The following is a 23,865-nucleotide window of genomic DNA, read 5'->3' on the forward strand; positions in this document are numbered from 1 at the left end:
GTCTTTCTCCATCTTGCCGTAGGGTCCATGCTAGTTTGAGGCTGTCACTGTGAATACAGGTCTGAATGAACGTTCTGTCTTCCTTTCATTATTCACCACAGCCCCTGAGCCATACCTCACGTCTGTCCCCTGAGGGGGGAGGTGTGCTGTCACAGATTCTTACTGCTTGCAAGACACAGCTTTTTCTGTCTTAGGATCAGTAGTTTCTTCAAATGAAAGTCAGGGACGTTTAAAGGAGAAATCAACACTTAGATGGTCTTTTAGGTATTATCAACCTATGATGAAAAGTTCTGATTTAATTTTCAAGTGTGCATATTTTCCTTCAAGCTGCCTCATCGTCCTTTTCTTTAAGTGATTCATTCATTAAACCTTTATATACATTTTGAGGAATCATTGAGGGCAAGCCCTCATTTTCAGTGATGAATTAAAACAGAATAAATAGAGAAAACAGACAACAACAGAACAGTTAAAATAGTGACAGCTGACTGGAGTAGTTTGTAATCATGCTTTCAAAATGACCAGTAGGTACAACTTTGCGGTGTTTTAATGTGGGTTGTAAAATGTAAATGTAAAGAATTCTAAAAAAAAGAAAAGGGCAAACACTCAGATTTAGTGTTAGCATACAGGACTTTGAGCATCCAATCACTTGAGTGACTCAAATATAGACGTTTAAGGCATATAGTAGCATATATATGCCAATGCAGGGGAGTGACCATCGCCTGCTGAGGCAAATGCACACGCCTTTGCTATTCGTTGAGGCTGGGACTTCGCCAGTGAAAGTTAACCAAGCTGCATGGTAGCTCACGTCCATCGGTACAGATAAATACAGCCATTGACTATTTTACCAGTTATAATTATTACCATTGTAAAAAGTAAAGGCTCTACAACCTTTTTGTGGTAGAGCAGTCGCTCGATTTCCTCATCAATTTGTGACCCTTCACCTCGACATAGATGAAGAATAAAGCTCTGCTGACTTTGCTTTAGGCAGTGTCAAAAGAGAGATAGATGTGTTAAACGTCTTGCATTTACACTAGTTGTTGCTCTTTTTCAGGTTGGCTAACAGTACAATTAAGGAGATAGAAGTAGGTCACTGCTTTGCTTGTGGGCATTGATGGACATTGTGAAGATAAAATCTGTCACATTTGGGTATGGAACAGGACCTCTAACTACCATCCCTTCATGCCACCATGTCTTTGAATTACAATTCAGCCTCAGCTCTCTCATATAAATCCTGCATTGTTGATGTCCACTGAATCCCGGGGCTGTGATGAAGTGTTGCAATTTGCCCTTTTTGTTAATGTTTCCTCGGCCTGTCTTGCCTGCTTCTATTTAAGTTAGTGATTTTCTGAATTTCCTAGAATACCTTCTAACGTCTCCTAGAGATGTCCACAGGACCGTCAGTATCCAGCTGAGTTTTATGTGTCGGTGGAAAGAGCAATGAACTTAACCGAAGTGAAAGTAATGGCAGGATGGTGTGTTTCAACTTGGAACAAAAAGCCATAAAGCAGGGTATGCTTTAGGGCATGGCTATCTTGTAATTGACAAGTTGCTACCATGGCATGTCCACTGTTTCTCAGTCAGGTCCAATCAGGATTCAGGTGTAGCAATCCCTGTCCACCCCATCTCCACACTCTCGTCCAAATACGGTCACCTTTGATTCCCAAAAACAAAGATGGTGATGGCCATAATGCCAAACTTGAGGCTTCTAAACTGTAGTTTACCCTTTGTAGTTCTTACGTTTTGAGAGAATGGCACAAAATGTTGATGCGTACCATAAATTGCTCAAAGATTTCTGTAATTAGATCTCATTATTGTTGTTTAAATATTATTAATGTGATGCCACTTCAGATCTACATTTGGCCACTGCTACCCAGGAGTAAAGACAAAAAAAAAAAAAAAGGACTTGGGAAGAAGGATCCAGGGTACATTGACAGTAACACGTCCTCCCCTCAGCATACACTGTTTAAGTTTTATCCATGCCTCAGGCAAACACCACAGTGCATCTCTGAAAACACACAGAACAGAGCAAGGTAAAAATGCCCCCTTCATCCAGGTAGATCTCCAGTCAGACCTCTTGATATTTGCTTGTGGTTTGCTCCTCGATTTTGTGAGACTGCTGGCCTCTTGAGAGTGAGATTCTCATGTGTCTCCTGTCTTTTTTTTTTTTGGCTATAAGCCAGAAGAGCCACTGAGCTGAAAACAAACACTGAGTTGAGAGATGAGACGTGAATAAAAAAGAATGAAGCTAATGCACAGATCTTTGAAAACAAGTCCTTGATGTTGCGTCTTTCAAGCCACATCTGGAATTGGAAGATTGTTTGTGTCAGTGTTAATCATCAGACCTGAGAGGACAGAATGCATTTCATATATGAAAGGTTGAAATACCATATAAGGTTTCAGTATTGAGCTCTTCCGCTATACTTATGGCTCACTTACTCCTTGGCCATGTTTATTTTTCAGAGTTAGTTAAGTGATGCAGTGAATCAAGCTTCAGGGGTGTTGTTAACTATGTTTACTTTCCTCTTATTGGTATTTCTATTGGAGGAGGAATGCCGTGTACTCACAGAGCAGCTGGCAGGGAGGTCAAAAGACAATACAAAACCGCATGAGACCCTTCCCTATATCTGTATGTTTCTGTGTCCCCCCCCCACACACACACACAAACACAAACACATTCAGTGTACGCCTCCTCCCAGACAATCATCCTAATTATTCCTGATTTACTCCGACGTCTAGTTACATCAGCATTTAATGAACTTCCCAATTAAATAAAGTGGCTTCAACAGCACTGATTTCTTCCTTGAAATTGTTCGATTTCGTGGACAGAAAATCCTATTTGGTCTGGGTAGGAGTTGAACATTATCGATACATTACTATTTACACCAATGAGTTTGCGCAACTTGTTTTTTCTAACCTTTCTCCAAAGTACAGTAATGTGGTTTCACTAGGTTGGATTTGTGAAATGCTGTTTAAGTTCTGTCACATGAGAAGAATCATGAAGATTATGAAGCTCATTTTGATGCAGTTATACTATTCCCGGGAGGGTTCTTGGTGAACAATAAGAATAAATATCTGATACTTCTATTGATTTAGTGGAAAATTACTTGCTTGTACCAATAAAGGTATAAGGTCAACTACAGATAAGTACCCTGGGGGTGCAAGAGATTCAGTGTCTTGGTCAAGGGCACTTGAAACCTGTGTCCTTCGATCTGTTAAATCATGGTCTTGCCGGTGCCTTTGTCACTTTCCTGCTCATTTACTTGCTTGATTATGTTCACAGATCTTTCTCACTGCCTCTTTCGGAGACCTAACCCTCCGAGGATAAGGCCAGATATCATAGATTATTTGTTTCTTAATTAGGCATGATTGTAGATATCATAATTAAACCAAAGCAAAGGAGATTTCTTATGATTTTTCAGGTCTGTTACAAAGCTACTACACAGATAAGTAAAAGAAAGTGGCCTCATTGTTTGAATAGCAGTAAAAATCAACTTGAACCACAAAGGTTGTGAGCCACTGTATTGTTATGTTAGAATATAAAGAGCAAATAAAACATTTCTTATCACATTTAATGTTTCTATGGCTGTCCCCGACTATTGATTTTGGAAGTCGACTAGTAGTTGTTAGATTAAGCCATTAGTTGACTAGTCGTCAAACAGTTATGATATTAAGTTAGTTAGTTTAGTCAACTATTTTGGGCCATGTTTCCCTTTCTTACTCATGCTTCCTGCCATGGTCCTGCTTCCTGCCATGGTCCTGCTAGATTGCCATTGCTAATACTGTTGTTGCTGTGCACCTGTCTGTCTGTTCTCTCTCTCTCTCTCTCTCTCTCTCTCTCTCTCTCTCTCTCTCTCTCTCTCTCTCTCTCTCTCTCTCACCCCAACTGGTAGAGACAGACGACCACCCACCTAGAGCCGGAGGATCTGTCCTAGGTTTCTGCCTTTTAACAGGCAGTTTTTCCTTGCCCTTGTCGCCAAGTGCTTGCTCATGGTGGTACTGTTGGGTCTCTGTAATTAATGTTTTAAAGAGTTCGGTCTAGACCTGCTCTATTTGAAAAGTGTCCTGAGATAACTTCTGTTATGAATTGGCGCTATACAAATAAAATTTAATTGAATTGAATGATACTGTGTGAAAGTCATACACTATGTGACATGTTGCTCTACTTTTTGAGTAATTTTTTGAGTATATCACTTTGACAAACTCGGCAGTGCTGGATGTTGATGATGCTTGTGGGTGACACACTTAAGAACAGGTGTAAGAGTAGAGGAGGGTGATATGGATAAAACCATTTCTCAGAGTGTATGTGTTTTTATAGTGCAATATTGATTGTATCTATCAAAGCGTGACCAGCACGTACAACCAGCAAACTTAAAAGAAAATATATAGATATGAACTTTATAGCAGAACCTGTTGTCTCAAGGTATATATTGTCATACCTGTCATATAGCCCAAATAATACTAAGGGGATAAATGTTATTTCCAGTGGTTTTACCATCAAGATTATTCAGTTTGTCATTCCAACTAAACTCTGTAACCACATTAAAAAATATATATATATTATTCTGTCAGAATTATATTCTGATTTCTTTCCACTGCAAGGTTGTTGTGGTTTTTTTTGCAAGTGCAACACAATAGGTTTGGGAACATTCTCTTCAAATAAAAGGCAGTGTGCACAAGAAAAGTGAAGGGTATTTTGTAAAGTAATACCATCACTTTCCTTCAACAATTTAAATGTAACATGTCTAATAGACAAAACACTTGACTGCTGCGAGGTCATTCATTATAAAGAGCCTGGTTGCATAACATAGAGAGCAGGACCAGGACTGACTTATTTTGTAGAACCATTATTAGGAACAGGTAATGGTCTGTGGAATATATTGGTCTTGTGGTGCTGATACCAACTGGTTGTTCACTTGCTGGCTCTTTGTCTAGGATGATGGATCGGTGTTGAGAGAATAAGTGTGACTGTGATGATCATAAATGTTGAGTCTGCTCTGAGGCGGAATGGAGGAACGACTGACCTGTTTTTTAGACGGTTCAGTCTCATCTGCCTCTGTATCCTGCAGGAGAGCACATTTCAATCCCAGCAGCTACCAGACACAGACACAGGTTAAGTGGATGCATGTTGACTTCATGATAGACTATAGGGAAATAGATGGCACCCAATCAGACAGCGGGCATGCAGGCTGAGACCAGAAAAGGGCACAGGGAGGAAGTAGAACATCTTGCTTGTCGTATAATTAAAACATTCAAGCCAGGAGCGAGTTTTGATTATGATGGGACAGTTAATCTATCTGCTATTTCTTTATTAATTTCCCTGGTGGGAGAAAATATGGATTACTGGTCAGTGAAAGGTACCTTCCAAAGATCAGACCTGCTTTGGCTTATCATTGTTTAATAATAGATGTTAGTAAGTATGTAGTTTATTGTTTGTCAGATAAGACAGCAGTAATTATTAAAATAGAAAAGATACATAAAAAAGACAAACATATATAATCAATATCAGACTGATTATTTCTAATATGGAAAGAGCTTAGTATATGTGATATTTTATTGAAGCTTAGAGCAACATGTGACAGTGATTAAGGTTACAAACATGTGTAACATATAGTAATAAACTTTTATTCTGAAATGAGATCACTAAGCCCCATCCCCATAGTTACTGTTGCTATGCCTGTCTGCTCCCTCACAGTATGTATGCAGTTATCAATGTTATATATTAATAGAAATTTGTAGGCATAAAAAAATGTGATTTGATTTTAAAGTTAGGTAAGTTGTAATAAAAGTTATAACACTGATTACATTTTCCAATTAATGATTCTGTGATTTGTGCCTGTACATTTAAAGTATGGCCTTTCTCAAATACGCCATTTGAGAAATTGCAATGCGTCTAAGAAATGGATGAAATGTGCTTGTACGTTCAAAAGAAAGGAAACAATTAAATGTCCCTACTTCAATATCTTTTTTTCTGTCTGTAATTTTTAATAAATGTCGGCTGATACAGATAAGACACTAGGGTTCTTAATTAAAGTTGTAATATTATTTGAAGAGGTTGTATGGCAATTTGGTTTATATGTGTATGTTTTGTGTACATTTTTGCAATAATGACACTGTTTACAAATAAATTTGGAGTTGGGTCAAGTATGTATAAATTACCATCTATTTTGGAGCAATTGGACATATTACCAATAGAAGGAGTGATAAGGAAGAACCTAATATTCACTCGCAGAGTCACAGAGTTCTTTGAAATACATCAAAGGGCAACACACTGGATATCAAAAGAAAGTGGAACTAAAATTAATAATATAATTATAGATTAACATGGGAAAATACCTGCAGGGAGGGACACGATTTAATAAAACACCTCAGTTGAGAGTTTGGTTACAAGGTGAGAATGAGATTTTTTTAAACTCCACTTGATATTGCAAAATACCTCAACAGCTCTCCTCACAAGTGTCATTCTCTCTACTGGCAGGGCTATGACTCTATAGGAGATCATACATATCTTTGGAATAATGGTGAGAACAAGATGAAAGCAATTATTAACATAGATATGTCCCTAGCACAGGTCTCAGATGGGTAAGATAATATACATCAAGCGTGTTTCTGTCGGAAAAGAAGACCTATGCTGATACATCAGTCAGTGTACTAATAAGTGAGAAGCCTGCAATAAGCCACAATACACCACTGATATAAAATAATCACACACTGAAGAAATAGCTGTTTTTTTAAACTAAGCATTTATATTGTCGTTCTTGAAAGGAACGTGACCCAAACTCAGGACCAGAACTATACATTTTATCAAAAATTGTAGTCCAATAAAAATGATCTCATTGAAGAATATTGTAAACTAAATTACTCAAAGTATGCAGCAGAATGACGCATAATCCAGTCATCCAAAATATTTTCACTGGACGGCCGGCTTATCTTAACATGCTCTACTAATGTCAAAGTACTAATTACCTACGGCTACAACTAAATATTTTGAGTTGGTAGAAAAATGTCTTGTTTGTCGTTTCCTGTGCTGAAGGCAAAAATACACACACACACACACACACACACACACACACACACACACACACACACACACACACACACACACACACACACACACACACACACACAGTGGAGCGAGGTCTCATACTGTCATGAAGGGATGTTTCATTTTTCAACCAAAAATAATATGAGGTGATTTCATGATGAGTTCCTCCTCTCTGGCTGATGCGTGTAAAATCACTGGTAGAAATGAAAATCTGCTGTCCTTCCTGGTATGAGGTTTAAACCTCTTCCACAGCGAGAGTATGATAATTATGAACAAGTTACTGTTATAACAAGGTAAATGTTACTGTCAGTAATGTACACATGGTACACATCTTTCTTACATGCTGTTTTCTCTCTCTCTCATCTGTGACAGTATTCCTTGGAGACATGTATGTGTGCGTGTGCCTACAGTATATTCAACTGTCTTTGTCTCGATTTCCGTCCTCATTATCAGAGCAGGTTCAAGGAGATGGGTACTCATTTGCATAGGCAGCCCCGGGCTGAAACCCCTGTGTGTAGCAGCCAGGTGATTCATACCAGCTCCTACAGTCTTATTCTGCAGAAGATTAGATTAAAACCAATCAATCAGTCCAGATCACCCTAACCCAGAGGGAAATGATTCAAGTGACTGCTGCAAGACCATCCATGTTTCTTTTATCTTGGAAAAGCCCAGAATAGCCATATTTGTCTTGCAACCATGGTAACATTGCAAGTCTGTGCATTCAGTTAAATTTATAGACGAGACATTTCTGAAATTCTGAGAACATTCGCACAGCAAGAGGCAGACCAGTGTGAACATATAGATTCAAATAAAGGGAGTTATATTGTGAAGTAGTGTGTAGAGGGTGTGATCTATCTGTTGACATGTCCATGTGGAAAAGGATATGTAGCGAAAAACCACAAAAGATTCAAACCACCTGCTCACAGACTCAACGGGACATGTGCGATATTTAAGAGTTAAAATCTGAATGATTAAGTCGGTATGTAAGTTAATGTGAGGTGTTGCCAAACTTTTTAGCCCTTGAGGCTAATGTTAGCTGGCATCCTACTGTTGACAGATATCAAAGTCCAGGTGAAATGAAATGTGACACGTGCTTACGTAAGCATGAACTAACCACTTTCAACCAATAATGTTGTGCCATTCACCTGTCAATCAGTCTTCAACTTTTAGCCACGCAGAGCGAAGATTCATTAGTTAGACAGCGTGGCTAGCTGCCGGAGCAGGATATCACTGATGACCTCCTCCAGCTGTACTCTGATGGCCCATTGAAGAGCTCACGTCTCTGAAATCCCCTGAGAACTATTTGAAAGCATAAGGCAAAATTTCACCTAATACTAATGTCCTCTTAAGAGAAATATGATATCATGTTTATAAAATCTCCACTTTCTATACACACTACTGGAGGGTACAAATATAGACACATAGATGTGGTAATGCAACTTTAATGGACTCACATGGGTGGGCATGTTCATGTTAATGTGTCAAATACAAAGAGTCATATCAGCAAAGTGAAGACATTTTTAAAGCTACGTATCTCTTGATATTTTCTGCCCATCTAAGAACTCCACACTTTCCCTACATTCACATTTTCATTCCTAGTTTTTAGCAGATTTGGTCTACAATCTGCCGTGGTTTTTATTCCGACCCTCTTGCACTCTTTACTGCGGTCATATTTCAAGTTTTATGTGAAAGATGTCGACACAGAGTATTTCAGTCAATTTTATGATGTCTTTGAGACTCTGAAACTGTGCCCCAAAACTTCTGTACCATAAAACAAATAATTTGAAAAATAGGAAGAAATCAGGACCGATACTGAACAGATGACCTCAACAACCAGTATAGTTTGATAGATACACTGTATACACTGCGTACTGTAAATGTTCCAAACTGGATATTCTGAATTGTTATTTTGATACACTGACTGTTGGACCTTTCATAAGCAGACTGCCACGAATTTTTACACAATGTTCAGTCTGATCTGTTCTTTCTTAACTGAAAGCTAGTCGCAGTGTAATAACTCACAGGCTTATAAATTGTTAATTAAAACGAAACTTCTTAATAAAAGGGACCTGTAAAAGTTTGTGAAGTAGCATCGTCCAAACATCAGCTGATGCTGATATACGGTACATACCGAGCCTCAGAGCATATAACAGTGCCTCATGTTATACGTCTAATTGTCCACGTTGTGTCTGTTTCTTTCACAGGAGAGGAAGCTGTGTGCCTTTCCGACTATTGAGATCTGTAGTTCAGATGTCATCAACTATATGGTTCCACTGTCTCGCCAGACAGACTTCTTTGTACCAGAGATGAAGGAGGAGGTTAAAACTGATGTTAAAGAAGAGGACTCTGATGAAGACAGAGGAACTGATATTACAGGTAATTCCAATCCAACACTGTTGTTACCTCACTGTTGAGCTCTCATTAGGAAATACTTGCAAGCGTCATCCACAAAAAGTTTGAAAAACAGATTCATGAGATTGTAATTGTTTTTTGTATTTGTTTTGTCATCTAATTGTAGTCTAATGAAGTGTGTTGATGGAAACAGGTTTCTGCTCTGTTGAGACTAAATCTTGTGTCAGTTAGAAGCAAACAAGCTGTAAATATGTGGCAACTTTTATTTTGTCTGACACTCCCCTCCTGTCCTTGATCACTGAGGACATGTGATATATGAGACTCTGTAATTGTCCTGTCACTGCAAGTATGTTTCTTCAAGCGCAATGTCTTCTCTGCTGCTATTACTCTTTCAAACTTGCTCGACCTGTAGGCTGGACCTATGGCAGTATTGACTTTGTCATTGTACAAATCACTAGAGAAAGAAAATGATATTGTTGATGGGACGGAGTGGGTGGAGGTGGGCTGATGTACATCAGGTCCTGTCTACTTTGAGCTTAGATCATGTTGGAAACACAGCTTAAATATAGAAGATGTATCAGGAAGGACCTACATGTTACGGATTTTGGGATGTTTAGATTGGGGTTCCCATAGAAGCCACTATGCATTGCCTCACAAAGGTAAAGGTCTTGCTCCGCACAGAAACATCGCTTGTTGGCTGTGGAGCCAGTGATATTCTGCTGAACTGAGAGTCAAAGCTATTCACAACTTTAAATTAGTTTGTCAGCCTCACCAGACCGAGACAAAGTTTTGATTATTGCTTGCCTTTCTAACAAATGAGAAAGTTAATAAGACAAACTAAAGTGCTAGAAAACATTCAGTACGGTAATTCGGATAAAATTAAATCCATCTTGCATGTTTTTTAATCCTTTAATGATGGTGTCTTTCTCCCCCAGTATATACACACTTACTCACATACACACATAAACACACTATCTCCAACATTGTTGTTTTCCCTCTCCTTTATTAAACCACCATCATTTTCCATTTTGAATCTTGTTTTGAAATAAAGAAGCGAAGCAATTTCTCCATACAATTTGAAATGGCTTTTAACTATATTTTTGAATTTGGCAAATTCAATAAACTATTGTTGAACACATTTTGTTGATTGCCTCAAGATTCCAAGCAAAGTGGAGCTTCAAGCAACATGATGATTGTTGTTGCTGTTTAGATGAGCTCATAAATTTCATTAGAAGAGACTGCATGTTTATTACCTAAATTATACTAGAAATTAGAGTGAAGTATAACTACTGATTGAGTTCCAGAAAGGGTGGGATATGAATACTAACAACTCATGCAGCGTAATCCTGAACAGCGTTGGCAATGATCAGTTGTGTCTTTGAAACACAGGGATCCAAAACCAGTTCCAACTGTTTATTTTTGATTTCTTCTAAACATGAAAAGAATACATTACAAAGAAACCATTACAAATGAGATCATTAGAATTTGACAATGTGACACAAATGTGATACGAAACAATCCATTAAACAAAGAAAGAAATATAAACAACATTAAACAAGATCATAATAGAGAATAGAGAGTCTCTTTGTTCAGCATTCAGGTGGTTTGGTGGGAGTAACTTCCTGGGAGTATCTACACAGGGAGTTGGGTGTGGCAGCTAAAGGTGGAGCTGCAGTAAGCATGAAGAGTTAACTGTGGCAGGCAATATTGGCTAGGTATTTACTGCAGTGTTTAAAATCTTATTGCAAAAGTCAGGTTTATCACATTGAATCAAATAGTTTGAGCGTTAAATGAATATCAGCCTTTGGGATCACACTGCAGGTGGTTGCTACAATTCAATTCAAATCGCTTTATTGGCATGACATAACACTGTACATAGTGCCAAAGCAAGCGTTTGGAATTAAAAATAATAATAATAACAATAAAGGAAAACAATATTTACAATAAATAAATTATAATCTCTACTGTTGGTAATACTGTTACTATGATTGACTCAATCACAGTCACAATCAATCAATCTCAGCCAATAAGTAATGAATTACGGTGAATCAATCAATCAATCAATCAATCAATCAATCAATCAGTTTGTGTCAACTAAAAATGTCATTAAAACAGTAGTAAAGTAACAGGCTACAGTTAAAACAAGTAGTCTGTTGTCAATATAACAGTAATAACAAAAAAAATGAAAGAAAGTTAGAAAATGAAAATAATATATATATATATGTGTGTGTATGTGTATATATATATATATATATGTATATATATATATATATATAATTAGTTTAGTTAGAGTTTCCACTGGTTGTCCTCAGCTCGTGGCATGAGGAGACATATTTTGCTGCATTAATTTGACTTTTGGGCATTTCTCCCAGTAAATAGGGCAGTTTCTGTGTGTCTAATAGCACGGTTTAAAGGAATGTCAGATTTTTATTTATTCCCCTCATGTAGCATCCAACACACAGGGCCAGTTTATTGTTCACAGGAGGGCTGAGAAGGAGCTATTGTGTGATTGGACTTTCAAACATGACAGATTTTTTTATTGCGAAGTGAAGTGTTACTTTTATCAGAATTTAGCTATATATTGTGCTTTTGCAGAACCCACCTGTAACTGGAATGTAAACTAATCTTGGTTGTTTCTTCAGAAAGATTTGTTGAATGTTTTTAAATCAGATTTAATTTTAACTGAAGAAATGTTCTCGGTGAGGTGAGCATTTTCTAAAGTGTTCATTATTCGCACAGTCAGCACATGTATTGTATGTTATACAACAAGAAGAAGGCAGATGTTGAGGGTGCATGAATGCTTGTCTACTTGTGTGCAGTGTCCACATTTTATGGCTTGTGTATCTCTATTTCATGAGTTATAGGGCTCAGTAGCTGCTGTCACAAGTAGACTGTACGAAATAAAGTGTGTGTGTGTGTGTGTGTTTGTGTTTATGTGCTGGGCCCCAGACACAGCTGAGCGTCTTAATGAGAGACAGATCAATCAATGGAGTCTAAGCTTTGTCTGACAAGCCAGCTGTGGAAATCCTGCTCCAGCACCTGGGAGATTGCCTTCGACTTTTCATCCCTCAACTCCACTGTCCACTTTATATAGACCGCCTTGACCATAAAATGACTGTGCCTCGAACATTTGTCCTGCTTCCACCACCACAGCACACTGGGAGCAGTAAACACCCAAACAAAATGAAAACACTTTTATGATAATCTGGTGATCACAGCGGCCACTGTTTGTGCTGTGAGAAACTTGTTAATCTTTTGAGGACATAAACCAGCCTCAGTGTAAAACGGGCCAGCGGGCTTCATTTTTATACCATTTATACCATTGATAAATGTTCACAGAAACATCACTGGAGAATTATTGGACCCAGCTAAGATACAAACATTACAGAATATAGTAGGCTTGTTAAACTTATGGACAAACTTGAAAGCGGTAATTGTATATATGATTTAATATTTATGTATATATGATGAAGTGTATAATTACACATCATTAGGTAATAATGCTTGAAAGAAATGGGGAGGTATCAATTGCTATGAGACAATATCTTTCTACCAACCTGTTTTTATGCACCAGAAATAAAATAAAAAGTCAGAATATGACATTTTCTAAGATACGTGAAACATGTGGCTTCAACTGGAGGGGAAGAAAACATCAGATCTGTGTGGACTGATGAGGAGACAGTAACCTTCCTCAATTTACTATATGAAACAAGCATGACATATTTCCAACAAGTTTTGTTTTTTGTTTATTTGAGGTTAAGTACATCATCTCATTGCACTCTCTTCTTCTGCAAGGGTTTGATAGCATCCGACTGGAGAATTAACGCCACTGATTGTTAATCTTAATGCACTCATATCCATTTATTCACATACTGTAAGAGTAGTGGACAGGAATGCACATTAATTCATATTTCCATCTGCTGTTTTTCTGGGAATTTGGTTAAAATTTGCACTCAATTTGAATGGAAGCTTGCATACTGTTATATAAACAAGAACTGTACACTGAGACCACTGAAGGATTTATTTTTTGTATTTATTGCAACAAAACGTGCTTATTTGCAGTATAGCTTGTGTTTCTATGATAATCTTGCTCTCCTGTTGATATACAGTGCAACTGTATAGAATATGTCGGCTGCAGTAGTATGTAGAACCAATGGTCCAAACGGACGCAGGCTACGTGAGGTGGCCATCACGCACATGTGTACACGTAGTTAAAGCGAGTATATCTCCGACTACTGATATTTCAGAGCCACGGTCGGGGGCATGTACACTGTACTTCCTTTTTTTTTTGCACTATATTCCCCAATGCTGTGTGTAACTTGAATTTCTCCTATGGGGGATTAATAAAGGTATATCTTATGGATTGTAGCTTACACAGACCTCAGTCAGATATAGGATCAATGGGTCAGACAGACTAGACTAACATATTCAGCGAAACAACCCCTCTGCCCTGCATTCTCTGCTTGGATGGGGGGGGGTGGCAAGGGGGATGCATTTTGGTCCTTCTGCTAACAAGGGAGATGGCATCCTCAACTCAAATTGCCTGAGTTTGTTTAAATGCTCCTTCCTCGCAGCCCTGATTTGTAAACAAGAAGGTCCATCTAGTGTATCACTTCTTAACTCCTGTTGATGCATTTTATTGTCACACTTTTCTTGCCATCCACTCTCGATTCGCCAAACTCTCAGCATGCCTCAGCCCTGCCTGTGTCTAATTACCTCCTTAAAAAATCCTCTCCTCTGTTTCAAACAGTTTGAAGAACAAGACCTTGATTCTTTGCTAATAATCCCAGTGGGCCCAATTTAGCAACTAATTTAGGCAAATGTTATCTAAAAGACTTTCAGAGGCACAGCTGGCTGGCTTCAACCAGGGTACCAATTTCAGGACATGCATGCAGTTGTGGAGGGGGTAAAAGTTGTCCAGTGTGTTGAGGCTTTTCCTTGGGGGGCTGTCCACCCAATTACCCTAAATAGACCCATTATTTTCCGTAAAAGTCCTTGTATTGTAAAACTAGTCTCTCTGGAAAGGTGCTTTTACTGCAACATGCAAATGTAATACAAATCACTACATACGCTCCATCTGTATGCATTTTAAAGCAACACGTCTCTGTCACATTTACACCGGACATGTTCCGCTGAAGACCGGTGGTTTTGTTTGGACCTGCTAGCTAATCAACAGTCCCATGAATAGATATTATAAATACCCTAAATGGACTTCCCATATATAATATTCTTCACTGCAGACAGGATTAGATCTGCTGGATGTGATAATTAGATTGCTGAGTGATGTTGAGATTCAAATGAATGAAAAAGAAAGACTGACCTGAGCGTGGAGCTCGGAGACTCGCTGTTTATTGTATTTGGGTCCCTGGTGACACATTTAGTGCAAACACACTTTGATGTGTGGATGAGATTTATTTGGAGTGTGAAAGCAGCAGGAAAATAGCTCGGACAATAGTGTTTTAGTGTCCTGTGGGATAGTCAAACCAACTCGAGACCGATTTTATTTGCAGAAGACATTTTATATTGAAGCTGTTCATTTTAAACCTAGTAAGATGTTTTATTTAAGATAATTATATTAATCTGATAATAAATGTGTTAATATATTACATGATAACAGGTACAGAGACAACATTCTCAAAACGATACACTTATAGTCCTAAATTGGAATAACCTGAAGCCATAATTATAGAATTAAAGAGTCTGTTTGCCATAGAGGTTTCAGAGGATGAGTCATTCATTTTAACTTGATCACAGCTTTAACAGTTGTTAGAAAAACAAAACATTATTTTTATATTTATACTTGTGGGGGTTTGCTCCTGGTATGATTATGTTTTTTTCCCCCACACATTCTTTTCTTCTGCCTCTGAAGTCTCTTCTGGAAGACCAACTGTGGACAGAAAGCTCACTGAGTAATATTTGTTATGTAGGTGGGAGATGTGATGTGCCTCTCATATTTATAAGTCTTGATTCTTATTTTCCTATTTGTAATTTTAGGCTCTCTAGGCAACAATATCTTTCATTTGTCTCGTGTCAGTTGTGTTTATCATGTTTTTATCTTTGACCCACACAGCTCTTTTCTTTTATGAACCTTTGATTGTTGGACACAATTCATTTCAATCTTCCTGTAAGATTTTCATATTGCTTTTCCTGAACTGTGCACGTTACAATGTTTATCTTGTGGTTCAGTAACACACAGACAGTAGTAAGGATAATGAACGGCTATTGGTTCACAGAAAATCATACATCAAAGACCAGTTAGAATCAGGTTTAGTCTGAAAGCATTAGCAAGCCGATCATGTGGGTGAGGAAATCTCCATCGATTAAGCTAATGGACGTTCTTCGTGGCGATTTCAAATGTGTGTTATGTGCCTCATACGGCAGCTATAGTTAGGTGTATAGTAGCACCATATATAGGAAATTAGATACAAGTAATGAATGGTCTTTGAATTTATATAAACAATCTTTCCTCTCTCTTTAACAATAATAATCTGGTTCCTCTGAGCTTAGCTCACTCACAGAGTCCTGATGAGCTTTAATAACCAGGTTCAAGCTGAAGGAAGTGGGGTTGGCGTCATTATAATAAAGTATTAGCTGAAATTTCTCTGAGACCCATCTGTTGAATTATAAGTGACCAGTGAATCAGACGTTTCATAACTGAAATGTTATGATCAGAGGATTGCATAGAATAAAAATGCATTTACACACACACACACATCTTAATGCCCTTGCATCATCTTAGTTAATGTATTAACCTTTGTTTCTATATAAAATTGCCTGACGGTCCAGATTCAAATATCTCAACAATGAGGTTGACATTTTTGTCTTTCTGTGAAATCTCTCAACAACCATTGAATGGATTATATGTAATGAATGTATAGACATGTATCAGAGGAATCCTAATGACTTTGGTGATCCCCTGGCTCACAGTTTTCATTTATGCTGCTACATCTCTCAACATCTACCAGGTGGATTGGTAAAGACATTTGTGGTGCCAAGACGATGTATCTTAATGACTTAAGTGTTTCTCTGACTATTCCTTAAACGCCACTGTGAGGTTGACATTTGTGGTTTTGATTAAAATGTCTATAGATGAATTGTGAAAGGAAATTTAGTGCAGATATTCATGGCCCCAGAAATCCAAAATTGTAATAACTTTAGTGATCCTCTGACTGTTCATCAACTGTAGCGCCATCATCATTACTTTCTCACACACCATCCCCATTTGTACCATTCTAGGGCAAATTAGCAAATGTTAGCATGTCAACACCCTAAACTAAGATGGGGAACATGGTAAACATTATACCTTACATCAGCATGTTAGTATTTTCCTTGTAAGCATACTGATGTTAGCATATATCTATGTTCCTAAGTACAACCTCACAGAGTCTCTAGCATGGCTGCAGACTCATATTATTGTATGTTTGTCCTCACTGAAAAAATACTTGGTTATTAGACCTCAGATTTTCATCTTCCTCCCTAATTTCTCTTTTGACATTTATAGTGGTTAATGGCAACTTCTTCAACCACAGCCATGGTTTACCCAAATATCCTAATATTCATGTCCAAACGTGTATTTAATAGGGGTAAATAGAGTACAGTAAATATTAAGGAGGTGCACTAAGCACTATACGATATTTAAACCTTTATTTTTCTGTGTGCTCTTCTGAATTGTGAAGTTGGTATTTACTTCTTTCCAGTTCCATCCAGCGAAATCCTACACTATTAAGTACAACCTATTAGCTCATAATAAATCTGCACCCAAACACCTGTTTACTCTAATTGAGTTGTCCTTGCCTGCAATCATATTTATTAATTTGTTAAATTAGTTTCTCGTTCTTACAGAACCTCTTTAATCTGTGTCTCTTACTCATGTTGGTACAGGTGCAGACTCCCACAGTGATGTGAGTTCAGTGAGCGGCGGTGTGCCCTGGGACAGCAGAGAGACATCCCTGGCTGCTTCCACGGCTGCCTCTCTGGCCTCTTCCCTGCCTCTGAGGGACATAATGGATGCAAACGAAGACATTAAGCCAAGAGACCAGAGCGACAGAGGCTCGAACGAGTCTATGGGCAGCGGCTCGTCCTTTGAAGAGCTTGACATGGATCAGGAGGAGCAGGAGGAGGGAGAAGTGAGGGAAGAGAAGGAAGATGGAGAGGAGGAGGAGGAGGAGAAGAAGGAGGCCCCCGAGGGTGAAGACGGAGCTACAGAAGCAGTTGAACTGGTGGCTGAGAAGAAGGAGCCCTTGGGAGATGGAGAAGAGAAGGGAGGATTCTGAAGAGATAAGGGATGAGGCCATGTAATGCTGGCATGCTAGAGAGTTTCTCTGTTGTTGCTCTTGCTGGTTATCTGTCATGTAATCTTGTTGGTGGATCTAAAGCTGCTCATGCCATGACCAACATGCCGTATTTCTGGGCCTTCTAATTCGTCCTTTTAAAGCCTGTACCTTTTGTTATACTGTAATCTCATTTTTTAAAACTAATCCTGATTCTATATTTAAACTCTGTCAGGGTAGAACAACAGACGACCCCCCCCCCACATAGGGTTAAGTCTTCTTCAGTAAACCTAGGTTTCTCTGCATGTGATGTGCAGCAAATGAGAGGCGAGAGTTGTTCATTCCTATATTTCATTTGAAAAAGTAATTGTATGTGAACCACCACCATTCCTGTGCAGATTAGAAGTGGCACTTCATTTTAAGATTAATATCAAAGAAAGACACTGATTCTGGCTATCCTGGATCATCATGCAGAGTCCATGACCGTTAAAATTGTATCCCACTTTCAAGGTCATCTCCTGAGGGATTTTTTGTCACGTGTTTGTGTGCGACTTTGGTGTCTTGATATACAGGATTTATGGGGTGAAAATGTACAGGAGCTAATGCCGTAGAAATTTTGATGGACCTATTTCATTGTGTTGTCAATTCTTATGGGAGAATATTTATCACACAGGGTGAATCCTGAAGTCTGAGGCAGAGAGAAAAAAAACTTTCCTCAACACCAGCGAGGACTCTCAGTAGTAAAGTAACACCACCGAAGCCTCCGAGTCACCAGGACTAGGATTTAAAATGCAATTCAGAGATGTAGACTTTTTCTCTTGGATACTGTACAGAACATTTTATTGTCCCTCTGCGCACAGATAATTGCTTTAGTTTTTTAATGTAACGTTCACTTCTATAGCTGGTTTGTTAAACCACTCTACAGTTCTGTTTGTAGCCAAAATTCACTCACTTCCAGAGACTAGTTGTGATATGTTTGTAGGTTGAAGTTGTTGGTGCTGTGAGACTTTTGAATATAATGTCCAGCACATTGCCATGGTTGTGTCTTTCTGTCTGTAATAAAATTTTCAAATGAAACGTTCAGTTGGCAGGAATCAGTTGTGCAGAGATTTTGTTGTACAAACAATTATATAACCCTTATTCTGTACATATATCTGTTAGAACTGACCTAAATTGTACGTTTTATAACTGAAAATCCAAATGAGGAAATCCCTTTTTATTTGTCTGCTTCCGAACAGGGACTGAGAGATTGTTGTTCAGAAGTTATTGATGAGGCAGTAAGTGCCTAATAACTTATTAAGCTCTCTTTTAAATGCCAACCACTTTCATGGTTTCATATTGTAATGACTGCCTGTGCCGCCGCTTATTTTGGAAAGGCACAGACGTGGAATTCAGAAGCTAAATTAAAGAAAAACGCTCAAGAAAGAGCCAATAATGGCATGATGTATTTTTCAGTACAAGTTAAGAAAATTCAGCAGAGATGTTGAAAGATTTTCCCCTGGCACACTTAAAATGTTTTTTAAAAAATGTGTACAAAATAATACAAATTCGGGTACCTTTAGGAAGCACAAACACCCTTAAAAACATGATTTCAAAATGTTATTGTATCCGAATCCTGTCACCTTACCAGGAGCTGCATTGATCTGAGCAGCATTTGAATGAGAGGTTTGGCATTTGTGTCACAATTTATTTAATCAGCTGTGTGTACAGCAGAAGAGGAAGAATAGGCTCCAGCAGACTATTGATGTTTGATGGACACGTGTTCTTTAGCCAGTGGTCCTTAATGAGCATCATGACCTATAAGTACATAAGCTTTCAGTTAAATCCAACACCATAATAGGAACAGTATATTTTCTGATTAATACACCATCAACCACAGAGAGAGAAATGTACCTGTTGTTCCTGGTCAGGCCAGTATAACTGAATATTGGTGTATTGCACAGTGGATAGGTACTGACCACTGCAGACTGGGAACACACACAAGAGCTGCAGTTTTGGAGATTTATTTATGTTATGTGTATTGACCAAAATATCATTACTATATATTATTATTTTCATTTCTCAAATGTCAATAACGTTATGTCAGAAGTCCTACATTGGTCTGCCTATTGTAGACTCAAGGTGCAGAAAAGAACACAATCCATTAAGCCAGATAGAAACACTGAAGCTGGGAAACAAATCAAAGGAAAATCCTGAATAATAATAATAAATGAGTGGAGAGACATAACAAATAATGATGCGACTGTACAGGGCACAACTGTTTGAATCACATGTTATGGCCTTCAAGTTCACCAAATATCAACCCAGCTGAACCAGTAAGGGAGATTTTGGAGCGACGTGTCCACTATCATGAAAACACCAAATGCCAGTCTTTTGGAAGAATGATGTTAATCCCTCCTGCAGAGACTTGGAGAATCTAAGCCAAGGAGCACTGAATCTGTTCTTACAATTTATTAAGACTTGATGTTGGTTTGACCTTTTAATTTGTTCCCTATCTTTATATTATTCTGCTCCTGCATATTACGTAGAAATGAAGCATCATCTCTCATGTTGCCCATCTGATTTACATAACATATTGCCCAGGTTGTTCATTCTCACACCATGGGAGAGATGAGTTTTTAAATATATCACCTAACAGTCTGTGGGCAAGATTTTGTTTTGTGATTATGAGATTAGTAGCTATACTGCCTACAGAGGTGTGATCAGTCTGCAGGGACAGATGCCCTCACCACGTCTGTTGCACTTTCAGTTTTAATCCTGGCACCGCAACCTTTGTCCAAAGGCAAAAATGAAAATCAGTCTGGAAGAGACTGCGATGACACACTGGGTCAACAACTGATTTAATTAATTGTGAAACCCACAGGGGTGTCATGCAGCTTTCGGGGCACGCAGATTATTGCCTTCCCATGATGTTAATTATTAATCTCATTACACTGCACGTGGCAGAGAGAGAGAGAGAGAGAGAGAGAGAGAGAGAGAGAGAGAGAGACAGAGAGAGAGAAAGATAGGGGGTGAGATGTCTCAACAAACAAATTTAGATGCCGACCATTGCGTGTCTGAAGCTGCTTTTTGGCAGGAGAGAGGAAAGGGTCGCAGCTCACCCTCTCAGAGCGCATGTTCCCTGCGCGCCTCACGGTGCCATCTGGGGCTGACCTCACACCAGTGCCGTGTCACAACTTGTTTGCGGATCCCAAATAAAATTTTTCCACCGCTCAAGATAAGTAGTCTCCAAAGAATCGTTATTTTTATATACTGCCCCCCCAAACCCCTCACCCACCCACCCACCCCCTCCTGACCGGTTGAACAAATAGGGGGCGACTCTTAAACCCTTCTTCCCCATCGGTATCCACATCCAGCAGCTTACCAGAACAAAGCGGCTGAAAAGAGATCGTTTCCATCACGCTCCAAATTACATAATGTTAATGTGGCATAGTTGCGATGAGACAGACTATCTCCAGGACTGTTCGTGCGCGGGAGCTACTGCGCCTTAGTTCAAGTGTCCAAACCTTGTGAGAGTTGAGGCTCTCCCGGGTTTGGTGGCTCGTCTGCAGCAAAGATCAGATTTTTTGAGAAATATTGTTGCCAGCTGCTGAAGATCTTGCATTGCTCACTCGAGTAACAGGTAGAATTTTAAACTTTGTTTTCCCGATTGCCGGATTGCTCAGGCGCTAACGCAGATTATCATATACCAGACTCACAAACGCCACATTTTTTTAATTCTAGATTCGCATTTAAATTTGTGACATTTCTTCACAGTTGATGCTGAAGATAGTGAAACGCATTGTTTTCATCAGCACAATGAAGTGGGCGTCCGTTGCGTTTGTTTTAGGCGTGTGTTAAGGGGAGATTGTGACTTCTGAGCCGCTGTCAGCAGGATCAGACCTCCAGGAATCCGGCTAGTCTGGGGGTGGGGTGGGTGGGTGGGGGGGGAGTTGTGTTTTTTTTTTTGTTCAGCACCTCGGACAGCTGCTGGCGCGCGGCTCAGCTGCACGCGGTTCAAACTTCAAGCTGCGACTCTGTTATTGCCTCCTTCATCCATTCCCGCCGCGCCGCTGTAGTCCGCAGCCGCACCGGGTTTGAAAACGGCTGCAGAAGGATATGCGTTAGGTTTAAGCGGTCCATTCATCGCACGGCAGCGCTGGAAACTGAGGAACCCTGCACAGGTAAGAGGTGTGTGTGTGTGTGTGTGTGTGTGTGTGTGTAGGCTGCCCGTGTGTTTTTGTCTCGACTCATTCGTGCATTGAAGGCGCATTTTTTGTTAACTTCTGCGAGCTGGTGAGTTCACCTCAAAATCTTTGTAGTTTGCATCCTGAAAGTATTGTCATTGGTGCGATCAAAAAACGAAACATGAAGGTGATGAAGGAATAATTGAGTGCGTAAATTGTCATTATTTAGCAATATTATTGTTTATTACTGACGATTGTTTACTGTATGGTTGGCACATTTTTAAACCTTCTTTTTGTTGACCACTACATATGTGGCTACAGCCATGTCTACTTGCTGCACAACCCTCCACATGTGCGAGGCTGCTGACAAACTACTAAACAGGCGCTGCAGTACACAACAACCGTCATGAGTCTCCAATCTCGCTCATTTGGCAAAATCAGTTTGTATGATTAAAAAAAAGTGCGAAACATCGCTGAGAAAGTCGATTTAAAAAGTGAAAAACTTGATAATCAGTCTGTGTGCCACGGGGTGTTGGAGAGATGATGCTGATCTGCACAAAGAAATGTACGTTTGGTTTCTATTTTCGGAATCATTTCTCAATAGTTAGATTTTCGGATGGATGCTCAGAAAATGTAAAGTTATCTGTCATTATCGTCTTTTTTTCTCCCCTCGAAATACAAACTGATATAGCAGAACCAGGTTAACATCATAGTGTTGTAAATTATCACCAGAACAGTGAGATACTGTATGTGTGGCTATAGATAGAGGGATTCCTTGTATTTTTTTGATTATCATGTCATCAAGAGTTTAAAATACCTTTTTAAACACAAGGAATATAGATGAATATCCGAGGGCACACATTTTTAAAGGCTGCGTCGCTAATACTGGACAAAGTCATTAAGGGAAGCAAAATATACTGTGGATGCTTCCTCCAGTCCCAGGGGCATCTGTGCTGCATGTTCAGCAGATAAAACACAATAGAAACCCCCTCAAAATGCAGTGCAATCAGTTCAACACACAGATTCACACAGAAACAAAAAATAATCATTGGTAAAGTGTTTAATCAGCAATTAGCTCATCAGATGCATGTTTAATTTGTGAATTTTTTACACAACGGATTGAAGCATAATAGCAAATATTCCTCCTGTACGACTGAGTATCTGAAATGATGTGCGAGCACAGCGCTCAAAGCTGAAGATGTTGATTACAGTAAATTATTCAGGTCATGGCTGACTGAAGAAGACCATGCTCCACTGCCATCATCTGAATCCAGAGGCGAGGCTGTCTGACCTGTGCTCCCTTTTCACAGCTCAGTTCTGAATGCAGTCTCCTTCACCTGTTACTTTTGACTTGATGCCGAGGTGGACTCACTGCCGGTGTAACATGAAGACAGGGGAACCCTGTTAATTACTTAGGGTGCTGGACAACCAGAGCAGGGTGGCGGCATATAAGACTTTTGGATCAAACAATGCAAAAATGACTCATTATCTGCAAAGAGAAACCAAAGCAGCAAAGGCTTTTTTCTCAAATACATCCCCTTTAATAGCTTCATGAATGCCTGAGCTTTCTTGTACATGAATGGCAAGTCTTATTAGAGCAAGCTCCCTTTAAAACTCTTTAAAGTGGCTGCATGCGTGTTATATAAGCTATCAGAGATTAAATTCCTGTATGATGAATCACTAACCAAAGAGGACAGCTTAGATGTCCTGTGTGTAACATTTAGGAGGATCTATTGGCAGAAATTGAATGTAATATTCATAGTTAATTGTCAATATTGTATAATCACCTGGAAATAAGAATCATGTTTTCATTATCCTTGAATGATAATTTGCCGCAGGTTTCCTTCCATGGAGGCCACCACCGCCATGTTTCTACAGTAACCCAAAATTGGCTCAAGATAGGGCCATTCACATTTTTTGTGGCCACCATAGTTTCTTCCTCATGCTTGGAAGGGGAAGGTGAAGCAAGTGAGTTGCAATCTGCACCGCTAGATGCCACTAAATCTATCACACTGGACCTTTAATGGCTTACTCT

General features: G+C 39.1%; 2 protein-coding genes across 3 annotated transcripts in view; both read left to right on the forward strand.

The window, feature by feature from the left end:
- Nucleotides 1-18,741, forward strand: part of tex264a (testis expressed 264, ER-phagy receptor a) — a 67,333-nt gene extending 48,592 nt beyond the window's left edge. Inside the window, exons 3-4 of the mRNA XM_051415206.1 lie at nt 9,247-9,418; nt 17,276-18,741. Of these exons, the coding sequence (XP_051271166.1) occupies nt 9,247-9,418; nt 17,276-17,667 (564 nt within the window). The 3' untranslated portion in view covers nt 17,668-18,741. The remainder of the gene's footprint in view (nt 1-9,246; nt 9,419-17,275) is intronic.
- A 2,215-nt stretch (nt 18,742-20,956) lies between these two features.
- The window catches only part of grm2a (glutamate receptor, metabotropic 2a), a 32,553-nt gene continuing 29,644 nt past the window's right edge, over nt 20,957-23,865 (forward strand). For both annotated transcript variants that reach the window (XR_007886485.1, XM_051415194.1), the window contains exon 1: nt 20,957-21,827. The gene's annotated coding sequence lies outside the window, so the exon portion shown is untranslated. The remainder of the gene's footprint in view (nt 21,828-23,865) is intronic.

The sequence above is a fragment of the Dicentrarchus labrax genome, unplaced genomic scaffold (genome assembly GCF_905237075.1).
Source record: "Dicentrarchus labrax unplaced genomic scaffold, dlabrax2021, whole genome shotgun sequence".
NCBI lineage: Eukaryota > Metazoa > Chordata > Actinopteri > Moronidae > Dicentrarchus > Dicentrarchus labrax.